Raw genomic sequence first — 18190 nt, 5'->3', positions numbered from 1 at the left:
GACGGCCAAGGCTGGGCGGTAGGGCGACATCGGCCAGGCTAGACCGTGCCAACATGTCGTGCCAAGGCGTCAGTCTAGCCACAGCACGGCCAGCCTGCCTACCCTCGGGTCGTACCGTATCTAGACTGTACCTACCAGCAATCTCGCTATATTACTGGGTTAATCCGAGGTATGACATTATAGGTATGACCTAGTGGCCAACGCTAGTTAATGTAGCGAGATTGCTGGTGTATTCAAAATAAATGGTTCTATCTGAATCAAGTATTAAATCATATTATTGATTTTATGTATTACACACTCATATTTAAAAAAAATTGGTTTTTATTACAATATTACTGATTTCACCGGTTGCTAGTCCCATATAAATTTACACATGATGCACTGGTTCCTGATCTGTCTATTTGAACAAGCATCCTTTGCCACCGTGGAATCATCTACCATCCGACATGGCTCGCTCTCTCCCTCGAGCGCGCGGGAAAACCACGAGAGCCGTTAAATAACGACCAGCGCCGCACGGCCTCACACCTCCCAAATCGCCTCTATCCCGTGTCCACCACTCATCACTCCCCCCTCTCATCTCCTCCTCCGCCACCAATGGCCTTGTCCGCCGCCACCACGGCGGCCTCCACGGCCACCGCCTTCGCGTCCGGCCGCCTCTCGGCCTCCTCCTCCTCGCCGCGGCGGCCTTCGCAGTCGCTGTCGTATTCGTCCTTCCTGAGCGCGTTCCCCCGCGCGGTCGCCTCGAGGAGGCGCGCGGCGCCGGCGGCCCGAGCCGCCGTCACGGTGCGCGCGCAGGCCAAGAAGAGCGTGCTGATCGTGAACACCAACAGCGGCGGGCACGCCGTCATCGGGTTCTACTTCGCCAAGGAGCTCCTCGCCGCCGGGCACGCCGTCACCGTGCTCACCGTCGGGGACGAGGGCTCCGACAAGATGAAGAAGCCCCCCTTCTCGCGCTTCTCGGTAACCCCTGCTGCATTGGACGTCGACGGTTATTGGAGGTTCGTTTCTTGGTTGGTTTGTGATAATGGTTCGTGCTGCTGCGGCAGGAGCTGACAAGCGCCGGGGGCAAGACGGTGTGGGGTGACCCGGCGGCCGTCGGCGCGGCCGTCAGCGGTGCGTCGTTCGACGTCGTGCTCGACAACAACGGCAAGGACCTCGACGCCGTCAAGTATGACTCCGCCCGCCTCTGCTTTTGCTTGAGCGTTCAGGGTGCAGACTTGAGTGATTGACACATTTCCATGGTGATGGTTGGCTGTGCGCGCAGGCCGGTGGCGGACTGGGCGAAGTCGGCCGGCGTGGGCCAGTTCCTGTTCATCAGCAGCGCCGGCATCTACAAGCCGACCAACGAGCCGCCGCACGTCGAAGGGGTAATGCCCACGCGCTCAGCTCGATCACCGTTACAAATGTTCCTCGTGACACTAGGAGAATCGATGAAGTCCACGATTGATTCCATCTCTGCTCATGCCAACGCTAACGCAGGACGCCGTAAAGGAAAGCGCCGGGCATGTCGGCGTCGAGAAGTACATCGCCGAGCAGTTCAGCAGCTGGGCGTCGTTCCGGCCGCAGTACATGATCGGCTCCGGCAACAACAAGGACTGCGAGGAGTGGTTCTTCGACAGTAATGACAACCCATCATCCTCATCTCCGACGATGATCTCCAATGGCGGTTAAAAAAAAGTTCAATTTCCTTGTGTGACTTGTGTGCGTGCAGGGATCGTGCGGAAGCGGCCGGTGCCGATCCCGGGGAACGGGATGCAGCTGACCAACATCGCCCACGTCCGTGACCTCTCCAGCATGCTAGCACTCGCCGTCGAGAACCCCGGGGCGGCGGCCGGCAAGATCTTCAACTGCGTGTCCGACCGCGCGGTGACTCTGGACGGCATGGCCAGGCTGTGCGCGGCCGCCGCGGGCGCCGACGTGGAGATTGTGCACTACGACCCCGCCGCCGTCGGCGTCGAAGCTAAGAAGGCCTTCCCCTTCCGCAACATGGTAAGCACAAGGCTCCGTTGATGTCACGGTGTTCTGCTGTGAGATAGGAATAATTATGATTAGGATGGTGTGTGAATTGTGCAGCATTTCTACTCGGAGCCGAGGGCGGCGAAGGAGGTGCTGGGGTGGACGAGCACGACCAATCTGCCGGAGGACCTCAAGGAGCGGTACGCCGAGTACGCGAGCAGCGGCCGCGGCGAGAAGGCGATGAGCTTCGACCTCGACGACAAGATCCTCGCCGCCGTCAGGAAGGTGCCGGCGAGCGTCAGTGTATAAGCAGGCATTGCAAGGCATCCATCTTCATCCCCTTCACGCCGGAAAGCCAATTTTTTGTGGATACACTGACGGCCGCAAATAGAGAAATTTGACTATATGTCCCGAAGTTGACAAGCATTTGATAAATTGCTTAAAGTTGATGAGCCTTTAATTATATGTCATATAGAGACTAGTTTTAGGTATTGCAACTAGATCTATATACATCAATTGACTCTTTTGCCTTCTGCTGCCCTACCCGTTCGACTCTTTCCCACAGGAGCGGCTGCCGACGCCGTGCTCATCGACGTCCGATGCCGCGGACGACGCAGCACCGGGTCCGAGTTCTACATCCTGGTCCACCTGCGGCTCCGGCGAGTTCATGCCATTCATTTGCCGCCTCCCCGAGTTCAAGTTCTGGTATGCGATTGCGGTTCTGTCCTAGCCTCGTTTCGTTTCATGCTTCTGTTCATAAGCTTCACACTGGTCTAGCTAGTTCTCTACATCCTTTGATTGTGGGAAGACTATGTCTGATTGCTAGTAACTGGGGATCCAATTATATGAGACAAGCAACCATAGAAATATACTGGTTTTGTGTTAGATTTTTTTTCTTTCTGAAACGACGATATAAGCTCTGCTGATTATATATTAGAAGAAGAGTATTGATCTAGTTTACGAGAAAAACTAAACCCAAAAACTATTACAACTTTGCTAAAATAATAACCCAAAACAAGGCGCACCAAATGAAGGTGATATACTCTAGAGGCAATTATAAAGATGATTATATCACACGTCTATGTTAATGTATTTTTGAATAATATGTTATTCCAAAAATAACTATCTTTTACATTGATTGATAAGTATGTGACTTATTCATGAAACTTTTTGTTTATATCATGATATTATTTTTAGTCGATCTCTGGTCATGTATCATTGTGATGATACATAAGACCAGTATATGTATTGATGATCACGTTTTATGGATCATAGGTATAGAGATAACAAGTCAATAATATAGATATTTATGTTAGAGAACATGATGTTAGATAGACTCACTATGAGATACTGTTTGGATTGTTATTTATAATGTGCCATCAGTTATTATCTCAAATGATGTACCTATAGGATCCTTAGATCTGATATCGTCATTGATTTCTAAAATATGTAGTGGCATACTTTGAGGTTGTCAAACGCTATTCCGTAACTGAGTAGTCATAAGGTAGTTTTCAGACTTGTTATGAAATATGTCGTGGGGTATGAGCGATCAAGATAGAATTTGCCCCTCCTTGATAACGGGAGAGATATCTCTGGGCCTCTCTGAGGTAGTTGGATCGAGAAAATGCATGGCCATACCAATATGATTAAAGAGTTAGTCATATAAATCCACTACTTGATCGAGTGAATGGTCAAACTATTATAAGGGTGGCACGTATCTCGCTTTGAGCTTGACTGGTATTGTGAGATAAATGGATCAATGCATATGTATATCAAGGTTCAGCTGATATGATCTTTTGTGTATACTCGGAAGTCAACATATCCTGCTAGGGACCGCTATTGATTTGGGTTTGGAAAGTGTTTCCGAGTCGTAGTCATTTGTACATTAACCTAACTGGTCACATACTTAATGGGTTGGAACAAAACATGTGAATTGGATTCGTATATGGATTTTGATTGAATTGTGATTTATGAGAAGTTAGAGTCCTAAAGGGTTTCCAATGTAGGAGTCCATTTGCGAGCTCTATATAAGAAGAAGTGTGCGTAGGGCTTGCTAAGGTTGAGCCACTCCGAAACCCTAGCCGTAGCCTTCTACACAATCTCCCAAAACCCTAGCTGCGCGTGCGGTGCTAGCACATCGGCGCTCGGCGTTTCTGCCCAGTACGTGTGGATACCGTAGAGGCGCTGCTGCTATTGCAGCGCTGATCTTCTCGGTGAGTTGATCACAACGTGTTTGGGATTGGTCGCTGGTCATGATGAACTCGTCTGATCGCGGAGCACAGCGTGACCACTCGGATCTGGTCGAACAGCATGACACGACCACTCAAAACTGGTCGATGACGTAACATACTTGATCGGGAGCTGGTCAAGTAATTGGTCGAGGAGCATGACCACCTGCTCGGAGTTGGTCGGGGAGCGTGCCTACCTGGGCGGGGCTGGTTGCGGATCTGATCGAGAAGCTGCTCGAGGAGTTTAACGCGTATGATGTTGGATTGGTCTACTCCAACTCTTCTTCCGCTGCACTGTGCGTCGAGCGGTAACGATCTATGATCTTCTACTAGTATGATTTTTTAGGTGAATACGATAGAATTTTTTTGTTTTAGGCTAGCGTAGTCTGCCCGTTACCCAACACCAACGATCATTTGGACACTACAACTGGTGGAAACTACCGTAGATTATCGTTATCAAGCACGACTGCAACTCCAACTTCCTATAGTAATCCACAACTATTGCCTCAATCCACCGACTCCACCGTGGGGGGGAAACCGTGCACCGTATCATCTTTGCCAAGTTCTATCGCACCCATCAACGTAGCAGCTCCGACTTCCTCATTTTATAGGTAGCCCGATATGGAGAGCAACACCAAAGAAGCAAACAACCCAACGAAAAAAATATCCAAGTACTAAAGGTTCAGTGCGGTAGAAACTGCTCCGAAAAATTCATGTGCGCATCCAAACTTGCAGCCACTCGAACCAAAGAAGGGACCTCGATTGAGACGCCTATAAGGAAGGAATGATGTCTGCGGATGCTAACAACAGCTTGGAAATCAAAGCTCTTTCATAGCGTTCTGTCAGATCAGGTCGTACTCTGCATCCTAGGCAAATTTGGTCAGGTAAGCAGAGCGCTCGTCCAAGATGCCTAGCAGAGTCAGGGTTTACGTTACCGATCGGAGCTATGTTACCGAGCTCTGTCGATAACCGAAAATGCGCGATAATCGTGGTTACCGGTCAAAAATTCAAAAAAATTCAGAGAAAATTCATTTGGTAAAATTTGAATTTTGGAAAAAAAAAATCGCGATTTTAGCCGTTCGGTAACCACTCGGTTTTGGTCGGTTACCGAGCGGTTTGGGTCGACTACCGAGTGATTTTCTCGCATTTTTGAATTGGTCGGTTACCGAGCGGTTTGGGTCGGTAACCGCTCGGTTTTCTTGATTTATCGAGCGGTTTTATCGAATTTCAGCGCAGTTCAACAAAAAACCTAAAAAAGGGCTCAATCTTGTAAAATCAATAACTAATTCATCTGAGCTTCAAATAAAGTGAAACAAATTTTGTTGGTTTCCTTGTAACATGATCTACATGATAAAAGTATTTATACTCATAAAAAAGTTCAAAATTTTCTGTGAGAAATTGTATTTGTCAAACCAAGTTAAATGCATAGTTTACTCTTTGCTAATCCAAAAATCATGAAACTAATTTTGTTAGTCTTATTACATGATCCTATTTCTTTTAAAAATACATGAACTCATGAATTAGTTCATGTATTATGCATGATTGTGTAAATGTGTTACGACTAGATTAATTCATAACTAACCCATCACACCTCAAAAATTAGTGAAACCACTTTCATTAGCTTATTTATACTATGATTTACGTAGGAAAAATAATAGTAGACATGAAAAAGTTAATTACAGTGTTGTTTCTTAACATATTCACTTTATGATTGTGAACTTTGTAAAAATTATAGAGAATTTAATAAAACTCTAAATAAAGTGAAATCAATTTTAAACATTCTCTTAAAATACTTTTTACACAAGAAAAATATGTGTTTGCATGTTACACTTTTCCTTAACGTGAGTTAATAACTGAGCCGCACGCTTCAAATTTTTTCATTTTTTTCAAACTTTCTCCTTATAGAATATGATGCAAACGACATTATTTTTTTAATTTTTTTTCACAAAAGGTCTTAGAATTGTGCCTAGTTTTGTTTAAGATTTTTTTGATTTTTTTTATTTTTTCGAATTTTTTGAATTCAAATTTCAGTTACCGTTCGGTTTCTGAAACCGGACCAGACCGAGAAGGTCGGTAACCGCGATTTTTTGGGCGGTTACCGACGCATTTGTGAACCGTGAGCAGAGCACGCCGATATGGGGAGGATCTGTGCTGCGAGGGAAGGGATTTCTTTTGTTTGTGAAGGGTAAACTTACCTATTTATAGGATTATTTGCTTCTTATTTATAAAAAAGATCATATAAATATATCATCAAACTATACAATCAATTTTAAACATATAATTAAAGATTCATCAACTTTAAATATTTTATAAAAGGCTTGTCAACTTTAGAACGTATAGTCAGATTTCCCAAAAAAAGAAATTTGGATATTTTATCAAAGATTCATCAACCAAAAGAAGAGGAGGAAGGAAAACGAAAGAACAATAAAAAACCGTACAGAGACGCTAAAAATACGCGAAAGAATTTTCCTGTGTTCATAGATATGCAACTCTGAGAGGGTGCTACGAGGAAAAAAGTCATGGTGTCTTGTATACTGTTGAGGTCGAGAGTTCGAACAGCTAGGACTTTGACCTGTGTTCTGCAGTTTTTTTTTGTCAATTTTTTTTAATGGCGCTACCCCTATCAGCGCAGTAGACTAGAGGTGCAGAACCGGAGATAGAAACCTAGTAGGTTCAGCTCCCACTTGGAGCACGTTTACTTTTGTTTTTGTTCAACATTTCCAGTAGCTTATATTAACAAAACTAGCTAATACCTGTGCGTTGTAACGAAAATATAAATATTAGATACGATAATATCAAACATAAATTTAAGTATGAAGATATGGATATGTCATAGTAGCATTGTCGAATAAATACGTTAGGAACGATATAGTAATTTGATTTCAGACGTAATCCGAAAAAGGAGGAGATTATCTGCTAATTATCCTCACAATTTCTTTATTTATTTTAATTAGTAAAATATGTCTTATATTCGTAGCCGTAATGAGACGGAGAGGATGAAGAATAAAGGTGGATAACAAAAGTAGGTAAATTATTTGAATTTTTAGATGTTTTTATTAGATAGGAGGAAAATAGGGAGAAGAGGTATGCAAAAATCAATTTATATTTTATATAGTAGAGATGAAGCGCTATTCTTTTTGGTTTAATTTTACTGGATCACATCAGCTTCCGGCCAAAAATCCATATGTACTCAGGGAGAGTAAAGAAGAGACGCCGCTAAGATCAGCGAATATAGTAATCTTTGCGCCCGTTTGGAACTAAGCTATCTCAGTCACAGGAAACAATTTCTTTTCAATGGATTGAGGAAAACTCCTGCGTTCCAGACGGGGCCTCAAACGGAGCCTTTGAACATGGCAATGCTGAGCATAAACCAATAGAACACGCAGGCCTGTTCCGAGGGTAAGCAGAGAGAGCAACTGACAAACAGAACCACCCTTAACTTCAGGTGTTATCGGTACAAACTCACACCAATTGATGGATAACGCTTCGTGTGAAGGCAAAGTTAAATTGGTGACCGCGAGAATCTACAACTTCAGATAATTTCCAATAGATTCTCGTCAGGAACTAAAATCTTTCACGAAGGGATTTTGCTCCCTCTAAGATTCTTGTCACGAAAGGATTTTCAAAGAGAAGGTGTTAGAGATGAGATAAAATAAAGAGAATGAAAACGAGAAGAGAATCGGAAAGAAAATATAGTTAAAAATGATCTTACAATTTCAACAATTCTCGGGTCGATAAATAGCACTAAGACTTGGATGGGTGAACGAACAAACTACCGCGCATCAGAGTGCCCTCTTGTATGTCAAGTTCTAAAATTTGGCCCAAGCAAAGTAAAAGAAAAAAAGAAGAAGAAACGAGCAGGCCACCATGTGTCGTCATCTCGTGCTTCCATGCACACAGCCACCACCGTTGCTCCAGTTCTCAAGCCAAACAGAGAAGCCTGTCACAAGGGCTTCTTGCACCCATGGTGTCGACTCCGCTCTGCCGCCTCAGGAACAGTCAGCCAGCGCCTCAGGCGGGTGCTCTGCTCGGGCCAGGAGGCCAGCTCTTCCTTCACGTGCAGCGCAAGCACAGCAGCTCTGCACATACCCTCCGGGCAGAACTCATCTCGATGTGTCTTGCTCTTGAAACCGTAGAAGCCCAACAGTTGCTAATGCAAGGAACGAATAGCACAATCAATAAAATGTGATGGCTGGACATATGGAAGCAAATAAGAGCTATTTAGTAGGAGCATAAAAACATGGCTCAGAAGTTAAAGAAACAGATAAACAAAGTCCATTTATATCCTTGTTTTGAAAAAAAGTCCAGTTATATCCGCAAAAAAAGTACAGTCACAAAATCCCCCTCGACTTAGCTAGGATGCAGGTACAGAATGACAACAAGTGGCCTTGCAATTGTAAAATATTTCTACATAAACTTGCTACAGAAAGTTTATTTATATTCCAAAATGCCAAATAAATTCATCTGCTTTGGTACTTTTATTTGATATCAGCCACGTATTACTGATTCCAGTGTGTTTATAGGTATAATACATAGCTCACATTCTTTTGATAACCCGAAATATTAATTACCAGACGCAATATGAGAAAAATCAATGCTGATATAGTAGCAGACTACACAACATGATAGCAATCATGTATCATGTTATGACGTTAACTACAAAAGAATCCTCCCTTAACACACTGGTTAAATCCCATAGTTTATGGTTACCTAAGTGCGATAATGATACTACCTCTGGTCAAATATAGACGTCATTCTATAATCTGTGCAGCCAAACTTTTAAAACATTTACCACTGCCATACATCAAAGTATTCAGAATTCACACATGAGAATGATATTAAAAGTACGTATATATCACTGTAATTTTATTAATTTTTGTTAGTGTCTTGAACAACAAATAAATCAGACTGCAGGGAGTATATACCAGTGTTACCTGGACACGGACACTGGTGTCAGAATCCGACTCGGACTCGAGTGTCCGATTCGGCAAAGAAAATTTAGGCACGCGAAATACAACTCGGAATCCGATACGGGTGTCAGAATCTGACTTGGATTCAGAGTGTCCGATTCGGTAAATAAATTTGGACACGGGTATCCAGGTAACTCTGGTATATACACTAATAAGCTAAACTATGGATGATGAGGACGAACTATCCTTTTAGACAAATGGCACCTAGTTGTTAAAGTCAAATGGTCCTAGTTTTTGAAAGTGTAAAATTGCAAACTAATGAACAAGTGGATGTTAGCATCATCAGATGAGAGAACAGTCTATCAAAGAGGACACGTACCAGCTGTGCATTGACAAGTCAAAAAGCTCCTAAGGCTTGATAGAGATCGATGCTTAACCATTATTAGCATGTAAGTAATCTAGTTTCAAGAAAGTTTCATAGTGTACTATGAAGAACTATAATAAAACTAGAGCCGAAAGCTTAAGACTCCAGTCTAAGTTCAAAGTTCAAGACTCCAGACTAAGTTAAGGATCAGTTACAGGGTAAGCCATGGAAACAAGTAGTTCTCAAAAGACTATATCCCACCACTAAATCTCCTCGAACTCCAGCTTCTCCGATAGCTTCCCGTGCAGCTGCCTCTTCAACAGTTTCATCATTCTCCCATCCTCCCTGCAGCAACAAGATGTATCAACAAAAGAGGTCCTATCATGATCATGAGTAAGTATTAGAGATAAAATCTCCCTTGTATAGAAGTTTCTTCTTGTATTTGGTATTCACCGGGTATATATGGAATTGTATCCCGGCTGTTGTAATCTCAACCATACTTGGTTGATTTCTCTTGTACATCACGGCACCTGCTGGCCGTATATATAAAGAGCACGCCCAGGTCTCCAGCCGTGCGGCAATTAGCCTAAACATCATATCTCTCTCGATCTCTATTCTGTTTCATGGTATTAGGATTTTAATCGATCCAATCCACCTTCCGCTACTCTCCCTTCCTGGCCGATGGGTTCCACCGCAGATGGCGCTCTGAACACCAGCGTCACCCCGGTGATGCCCCCTTCGGCGCACACTGCTGCTGTCCGCCTCCCCGTCGTCCTCAACCTGCAGGAATCAAACTACACCATGTGGAGCACCTTCTTCCTCGCGCTCTGCGGCAAGTTCAACCTTCTTCCACACGTTCAGCAGGCTACACCGACGCGGGGCGACCCGAACTGGGTGCAGGACGACTACACAGTCAAGTCTTGGCTGTACGGCTCCGTCTCCACCGACCTCCTCGCCTTCGTCATGCAGCCAAACCAGTCCGCCTACGACCTGTGGACGTAGCTGGAGTCTCAGTTCTGCGACAACAAGGAGGCTCGCGCTATCTACCTCAACAGCGAGTTTCACTCCTTGATGCAAGGTACAATGTCCATTGCGGACTACTTCCAGAAGATGAAAAGCGTGGCCGATGCCCTTCGTGACGTCGGCCATCCTATCAGTGACTCCACTCTCGTCATCAACACTCTGCGCGGCCTCAGCCCTCGTTTCTCCAACGCGGCCACGAACATCTCCATGGCAGCGCAGCTTCCATCATTCACCAACATGCGGTCACAGCTCATTATGCAAGAGATGCGCATGGACAGCGAGTCTCGCATCGCCTCCGCCACTGCTCTCCTCGCAAACTTTCAGCGCAATCAGTGCTGCTCTTCGACTTCCTACGGCTCCACTCAGGCGCCCCATGCAGGTGGCCACGGCTCGGGAAAGAAGAAGAACAAGAAAGGAAAGATTAGCTACGGCGGTCCTCCTCGATAGCAGACCCCGTCGTCTACACCAACCTCGGCTGGGCCATGGGTCTGCTTCTCGCCGGGCGCACCATAGGCCGGAATCCTTGGCCCCCGGCCTCCTACCCCTCCTCCAGCTCAGGCGTTCACAATGACTGCTCCACCGACTACATCATCTGCTCCGACAGCCGGTCCTGCATGGGATCAAGCCGCCCTCATAGCAGCAATGAATAATTTGTCCACTCAGGGACATGAAGGGTGGATCCTGGACCCAGGTGTTTCTCCGCACATGACATCCGATGATGGTAAACTCCATCCTCTCTCCATTTCAGCATCTCCCTCTCTTGTCACCATTGGCAATGGCTCAACTACTCGTGCTTTTGTCTGCGGTGACGCTTCGCTTTACACACCTACATCCACTTTTCATCTCAACAATGTTCTTTTTGTGCCTTCTTTGATTAAGAACCTCATATCTGTTCATCAATTTACACGAGATAATGCTTGTTCTATCGAGTTTGATCCTTTTGGTTTTTCCATCAAGGACCTCAAGACCCGGCGCATGACTCTACGCTCCAATAGTCATGGCGACTTGTACACCTTCCTGCCGGATACATCATCACCTTCAACCACTCCAGTCGCCCTTGCTGCTACCGCTAGTGTCTGGCACCAGCGTCTCGATCATCCTGGTCGTGATGCCCTTGCTGTTCTTCAAAAGTCGTCTATTATCTCGTGTAATAACACAGATTGTACCACTTGCTATGCCTGTTAACTTGGCAAGCACGTACGTCTGCCCTTTGGTTCCTCTAATTCTACCACAACAGAACCGTTCCAGTTAGTACATTGCGATGTATGGACATCTCCATTACTGAGCAACTCTAGTTTCAAATACTATCTGGTCATTATTGATGATTTCTCCCATTTCTTTTGGACCTTTCCACTCAGACAAAAATCAGAAGTACACGCCCATATAGTTCAATTCCACGCATACATCGCTACTCAATTTCGCTCATCCCTTCGTTCCATTCAAGCAGATAATGGCACAGAATTCATCAATTCCAACACAATGACTTTCCTTGCCGATCACGGAATTCATATCCGGCTCTCTTGCCCTTATACGTCACAGCAAAATGGCAAAGCCGAACGGGCGATTCGCACCATCAACAACTCAGTGCGCACACTCCTGTTCCATGCTTCCATGCCAGCATCCTACTGGGCTGAAGCCCTTGCCACTGCCACTTATCTACTAAATAGGCGACCATCCTCTTCCATCCAAAATTCTACCCCCTACCACAAACTCCATAACCAAATTCCCAACCTTGACCATCTTCGCGTGTTTGGATGCCTTTGCTATCCTAACATTTCAGCCACCGTAAAACACAAACTCTCGCCTCGATCCGTAGCTTGTGTCTTTCTCGGGTGCCCCACTTCACATAAGGGGTATCGATGTCTCGATCCCGTCACGGGACGCCTTTACATCTCTCGCCACGTGATCTTCGATGAAATGGTGTTTCCTTTCGCCGGACCACCTTCTTCCAACCCAGCTCCTATTTCTAACTCACTGGATTTTCTAGTGTCCGAGGATAATGCAGGTTTCTTCTTGCCGTCGACGTCAAGCGCATGTCCCGTGCTGCGTGGCGCCACTGCTTCGGCCGGTCTGGCCGACTCGCTTGATGCTCACCGCACTGCAGCCCTCTCTGGTGCATCTGTGGCAACACCGGTGGCCTCCACGTCAAGCGGTGCGCTTGCTGCAGCACCCCCTGCTCCACCGACTGCCCACGGTGCTGCATCTATGGCTCCACCGGTGGCCACCAGATCAAGCGGTGCGTTGGCCGCAGCGCCAACTGCTCCGTCGACCAATGTGACTGTGGCAACAGCCCCTGCGCAAGCTTGCCAGGCTGTCTACGCTCGGCTTCCTCGGCCGGTGCGTCACCAGCCAGCTCCTAATGCTGACGTCTCCACACCGCCCGTGGCATCACCTGACGTCTCGACCTCCTCGTCTGTACCGGTGCATGTTCCAGCACCCGTGCAACCTCTTCCACAGGCCCAGCCGACTGCTCGCCCTATGCCAGGACCTCATCCAATGGTCACCCGAGCAGCTGCCGGCATTGTGAAGCTGGTTCACCGCCTCAACTTATCTGCTACCGCAACACCGGCTATGTCTCCGCTTCCTTCCAACTACCGAAGTGCACTTACGGATCCCAACTGGCGTAATGCTATGATGGAGGAGTATCGTGCACTCATCGACAATGGTACTTGGTCTCTCGTCCCGAAACCACCAGGTGCCAATGTTGTCTCCGGCAAGTGGATATACAAGCACAAGTTTCACTCAGATGGCTCCCTTGCTCATCACAAAGCAAGGTGGGTTGTTCGTGGATTTTCTCAGCAACCCGGCCTCGATTTTGAAGAGATGTTCAGCCCCGTCGTGAAAACCTCCACGATCCGTGTCGTCCTCAGCCTCGCCGCTTCCAGATGTTGGCCTATTCATCAACTGGATGTCAAAAATGCTTTTCTGCATGGTACTCTTGACGAGACAGTATATTGCCAGCAACCGTCTGGCTTCGTCGACTCCTCACATCCGGAGCATGTCTGTCGTCTACACAGGTCCTTATATGGCTTGAAGCAAGCACCTCGCACATGGTACCAAAGGTTTGCTACTCACATACGCACCATGGGATTCATCGCTTCGGTCTGCAACACTTCTCTGTTCATATTAAAGGATGGGGCTAATCTTGCATACCTTCTTCTCTACGTTGACGACATCATCCTCACGGCTTCTACCCCACAACTCCTTAGGCGCATCATTGCGCGCCTTCACTCGGAGTTCTCCATGACGGATCTCGGCGAGTTGCACCACTTCCTCGGCATTTTTGTTTCTCGGACATCACACGGGCTATTTCTGTCTCAACATCACTACGCCGTTGATCTTCTTCATCGTGCCGGCATGGTCGAGTGTCACTCTACAATGACACCTATTGACACTTGGGCCAAGCTATCCACCACAGACGGTGCTCCAGTTACTGATCCTACTGAGTACAGGAGCCTTGCTGGGGCTCTCCAGTACCTTATGCTCACACGCCCCGACTTGGCATATGCAGTCCAACAAGTGTGTTTGTTCATGCATGATCCGCGAGAGCCCCACCTTGCCTTGATCAAGAGAATACTTCGATACGTCAAAGGATCTCTTGACCTGGGGCTTTTCATTGGTTCTTCCTCTCCCTTGACGCTAACGGCATATTCTGATGCTGACTGGGCCGGATGCCCAGATTCCAGACGCTCCACTTCGGGCTACTGCATCTATCTTGATGACAACTTGGTTTCTTGGTCCTCTAAGCGTCAAACGACTGTGTCACGATCTAGCGCTGAGGCTGAATACCGTGCTGTTGCTCATGCCGTCGCAGAATGCTGTTGGTTACGACAACTTTTGCAGGAGCTCCACCAACCTCTTGCAACGGCAACAGTTGTGTATTGTGACAACATCAACACTGTCTACATATCCGCAAACCCAATCCAGCATCGTCGCACCAAGCACATCGAGATCGACATTCACTTCGTTCGGGAAAAGGTGTCTCTCGGTGAAGTTCGAGTGCTTCATGTGCCTTCTTCTCATCAGTTTGCCGACATCATGACAAAAGGCTTGCCTACACAACTGTTTTCAGATTTCAAGTCTAGTCTATGCGTTCGGTCTCCTCCTGACTCCACGCAAGGACTGCGGGCGGGTATTAGAGATAAAATCTCCCTTGTATAGAAGTTTCTTCTTGTATTTGGTATTCACCGGGTATATATGGAATTGTATCCTGGCTGTTGTAATATCAACCATATTTGGTTGATTTCTCTTGTACATCACGGCGCCTGCTGGCCGTATATATAAAGAGCACGCCCAGGTCTTCAGCCGTGCGGCAATTAGCCTAAACATCATATATCTCTCGATCTCTATTCTGTTTCAGTAAGAGAACTCCGTGCCATATATGTGAAAAATAGGTAAATCTAGAAGATTGAAATGCAAGACTATCATAAGGTTGGCACTTGGATATCTTCTAGCAAGACCTGTATGATTTACGTGTCTGCTTCCTGGCCCTTTTTTTTCTCACTGTCTAGTTAATAACGGTAATATCTATCGTACATATGGGGTAGCACACAATGCACTTGGTAGCCAGTCAATATATCAACATGGACGTGATACCAGACAAACAACTCAACAAATTAGTTGCAAAAGCTCTATAGCCTAAATATTTTCCTATAAACAATTTTGCCAAACCAGAGCACACAGAAAATTAGAGGCACTCGTATTTCCATACATCATACTATGTCTATTATGTGAATATCTCAGGAAGATATATTTACAGTAATTCTATCGCACCTTTGGAAATAAAAGACCTGGTCCACTTTGGGAGTTGATCATGAGAACTTCAACAAGTTTCTTCTGTTCATCATCAGATGTTTCATCATTATCATCTTTATATCTGAATGGTATGCATCTGCATACACAAGGAAGATGTATGAGACAAATGAAAAGTGTTACAGTATTCAAATTCTTCAAAGAAACCGGACCCGCAACCGCAAGACTTGAAATTATATAGATACATGTTATGTGGGGAAAACACTACACAAGGAAGGGGAAGAAGTCAAAGGCGCCAGCCGGCCCAAGTAGTGGATAAAGGAAGGTTAGCATGAGTGATAGGCCTTAATTTGAGGAATTAGCCAGCCACGCATTCGTAATTTGAGGATTTGTTTAGCCGCATGGCTATATAAGCCAATGGGCACCCTGAGAATAATTCAAGAAGGAGATCAGTTCATTCATAATCTTCCTCTCTCTCTCTAATCTTCCTCTTCTACCCAAAATAGGGAGCCGAGGGGCAAAACCTCGCTCCTTGCCTACCAGCGGCTACCGCCTGAGAAGTCAGGGCCGCCACCTGAACCTCCACTGCTGCCATTGAGACCTCGACGTAACATCCTGGTATCAGCTTCCAGGCCATCCTCCCCTACCCCTTCCGCCGCTTAAAACCCCCACGCAGCCGCCAACACCACCATGCCGGGCACCGACGACATCAATGCGGTGCTTTCCGACGTGATGGCCCAGCTCAAGGACCTCACCGCCGCCGTCACCGCCCTGACCACCACCACCGTCAGCAACTCTCAGGCAATCCAGCTCCTGGAGCAAGCCTGCCAGCCCTCGCAGCACCCTGGGGATTTCGCCTCGGGCTCAAACCACACCGGCGAGCACCACAACGATCGGCCGCCGAAGTTCCAGAAGATGGACTTCCCCAAGTATGACGGCAAGGGCGATCCATTACCCTTCCTCAACCGCTGTGAATCATACTTCTTTCAGCAGCGCATCGTCGAGGAAGAGAAGGTATGGATGGCGTCGTACAACCTCACCGATGCCGCGCAACTCTGGTATATGCAGATCCAAATGGACGAGGGTACCCCGGCGTGGCAACAGTTCTCGGAGCTCCTGAACCTGCGCTTTGGTCTGCCCCTCCGCTCCAATCCCCTGGGCGAACTCTCGGCGTGCAAGCGCACGGGCTCCGTGGAGGAGTTTCAAGACCGCTTCCAGGCGCTCCTGCCGCGCGCGGGCGTCCTCACGGAGGCCCAGAGGGTGCAGCTCTTCACTGCGGGTCTCCAGCCGCCGCTCAGCCTCGACGTCGAGGTCCTCAATCCTCAGTCGCTGGCGGTGGCTATGAGCCTGGCCCGTAAACTGGAACTGCATGAACAATTTGCGGCCTCGTATGCAGTGCCAACCACGTCCACCCGCAACCACGGCAAAGGCATCCTCTCGGCGCCTAGGGCCCTACCAGCTCCACCAACAACCCTGGCGCTGCCGGCGCCGCCCGCAGCGACGATCACCGTGGAAGGGCGCCAGGTCAAGAAATTGTCGCAGTCCGAGATGGAGGAGCGCCGCCGGCTCGGCCTCTGCTTCAACTGCAACGAGAAGTTCAGCCGGGGCCACAACAAGGTGTGCCAACACCTCTTCCTCCTTGACCTGGATGACGAGGCCGACGACGCCGAGGGCTCCGAAGCACCACACGCCGACAACGTCCCCCACATCTCGCTCCACGCGATTGCCGGGATCCGCACGAGCCAGACGATGCAGCTCTTCATCACGGTGGGCGGTACCAACCTGCACGCCCTACTGGACACAGGCTCCACCCACAACTTCATCTCCGAGGAGGGCGCCACCGCCACAAAGCTGCCTACCCAACGCCGCGGCACCCTCTCTGTGACGGTGGCCAATGGAGAGCACGTTCCGTGCGCGGGCGTCTTGCGACAGGCCGCCTTCACCATCGACGGGGAGTCCTTCGTCGCTGACTTCTTTGTGCTCCCCCTCGCTGGATATGATGTGGTGCTGGGCACTCAGTGGCTGGCCACCCTAGGCCCGATCTTGTGGGACCTCGATCGCCTCTCGATGTCATTCTGGCGCCACGATCACCACGTCTGCTGGCGCAGCACCGCAGGACCGGCCGGGCCCGGGCTCCACCTCTCCACCGGTGGCGACCTCCTCAACGACTTGCTCACCGAGTTCGAGGGGGTCTTCGCCAAGCCAAAAGGGCTGCCGCCACCGCGCTCTCATGACCACCACATCAACCTCGTGCCAAGCGCGGCACCGGTGTCGGTCAGACCCTACCGTTACCCCTCGGCGCACAAGGACGAGTTGGAGCGCCAGTGTCGCGTCATGCTCGACCAAGGCTTGATCCGGCCCAGCTCCTCGGCCTTCTCTTCGCCGGTGCTGCTCGTCAAGAAACCGGATGGGTCCTGGCGCTTCTGCGTCGACTATAGAGCCCTCAATAGCATCACAGTGAAGGATGCATTTCCAATCCCGGTGGTGGACGAGCTGCTGGACGAGCTCAAAGGCGCCCGCTTCTTCACCAAGCTGGATCTCCGATCCGGGTACCATCAGGTGCGCATGTTTCCCGCAGACGTTCACAAGACGGCCTTCCGCACCCATGACGGCCTCTATGAGTTCCTGGTGATGCCGTTTGGCCTCTCCAACGCGCCGGCCACGTTCCAAGCACTAATGAACGAGATCCTACGGCCCTTCCTTCGCCGCTTCGTGCTCGTCTTCTTCGACGATATCCTCATTTTCAGCAACTCGTGGGCGGAACATCTGCGTCATCTCCACGCGGTGCTCACGGTGCTCCAGCAGCATCACCTCTTCGTCAAGCGTTCGAAGTGTGCCTTCGGCGAAACGTCTATCGCCTACTTGGGGCACGTTATCTCGGCCACCGGTGTGGCCATGGACGCGACCAAGGTCCAGGCAGTGGTCGATTGGCCCATGCCGCGCTCGGTGCGCGCGCT

General features: G+C 48.3%; 1 protein-coding gene and 1 pseudogene across 1 annotated transcript; one reads left to right on the top strand and one right to left on the bottom strand.

Moving 5' to 3' along the window:
- The first annotated feature begins 511 nt into the window (after window positions 1–511).
- On the top strand, window positions 512–2419 carry LOC133892874 (chloroplast stem-loop binding protein of 41 kDa a, chloroplastic-like). The gene is made up of 6 exons (XM_062333859.1): window positions 512–960; window positions 1047–1168; window positions 1265–1367; window positions 1480–1618; window positions 1712–1989; window positions 2074–2419. Exons 1-6 carry the CDS (start codon window positions 595–597, stop codon window positions 2263–2265), a joined length of 1200 nt encoding a protein of 399 aa, XP_062189843.1. The 5' UTR covers window positions 512–594; the 3' UTR covers window positions 2266–2419.
- Window positions 2420–8059: 5640 nt separating this feature from the next.
- On the bottom strand, window positions 8060–15870 carry LOC133892224 (nudix hydrolase 16, mitochondrial-like; annotated as a pseudogene).
- Window positions 15871–18190: the final 2320 nt, after the last annotated feature.

This window comes from Phragmites australis, chromosome 15 (genome assembly GCF_958298935.1).
Source record: "Phragmites australis chromosome 15, lpPhrAust1.1, whole genome shotgun sequence".
NCBI lineage: Eukaryota > Viridiplantae > Streptophyta > Magnoliopsida > Poales > Poaceae > Phragmites > Phragmites australis.
The sequence above is the reverse complement of the archived record's forward strand: the minus strand, read 5'-3'. Positions and strand labels throughout refer to the sequence as shown.

What these genes read in the sequence shown, in the direction of transcription:
- LOC133892874 (XM_062333859.1), top strand. Translation starts at nt 595, where the DNA reads ATGGCCTTGTCCGCCGCCACCACGGCGGCCTCCACGGCCACCGCCTTC. An exon ending in CCCCCTTCTCGCGCTTCTCG is followed by an intron (nt 961 to 1,046) that starts GTAACCCCTGCT and finishes CTGCTGCGGCAG; the next exon opens with GAGCTGACAAGCGCCGGGGG. An exon ending in AAGGACCTCGACGCCGTCAA is followed by an intron (nt 1,169 to 1,264) that starts GTATGACTCCGC and finishes CTGTGCGCGCAG; the next exon opens with GCCGGTGGCGGACTGGGCGA.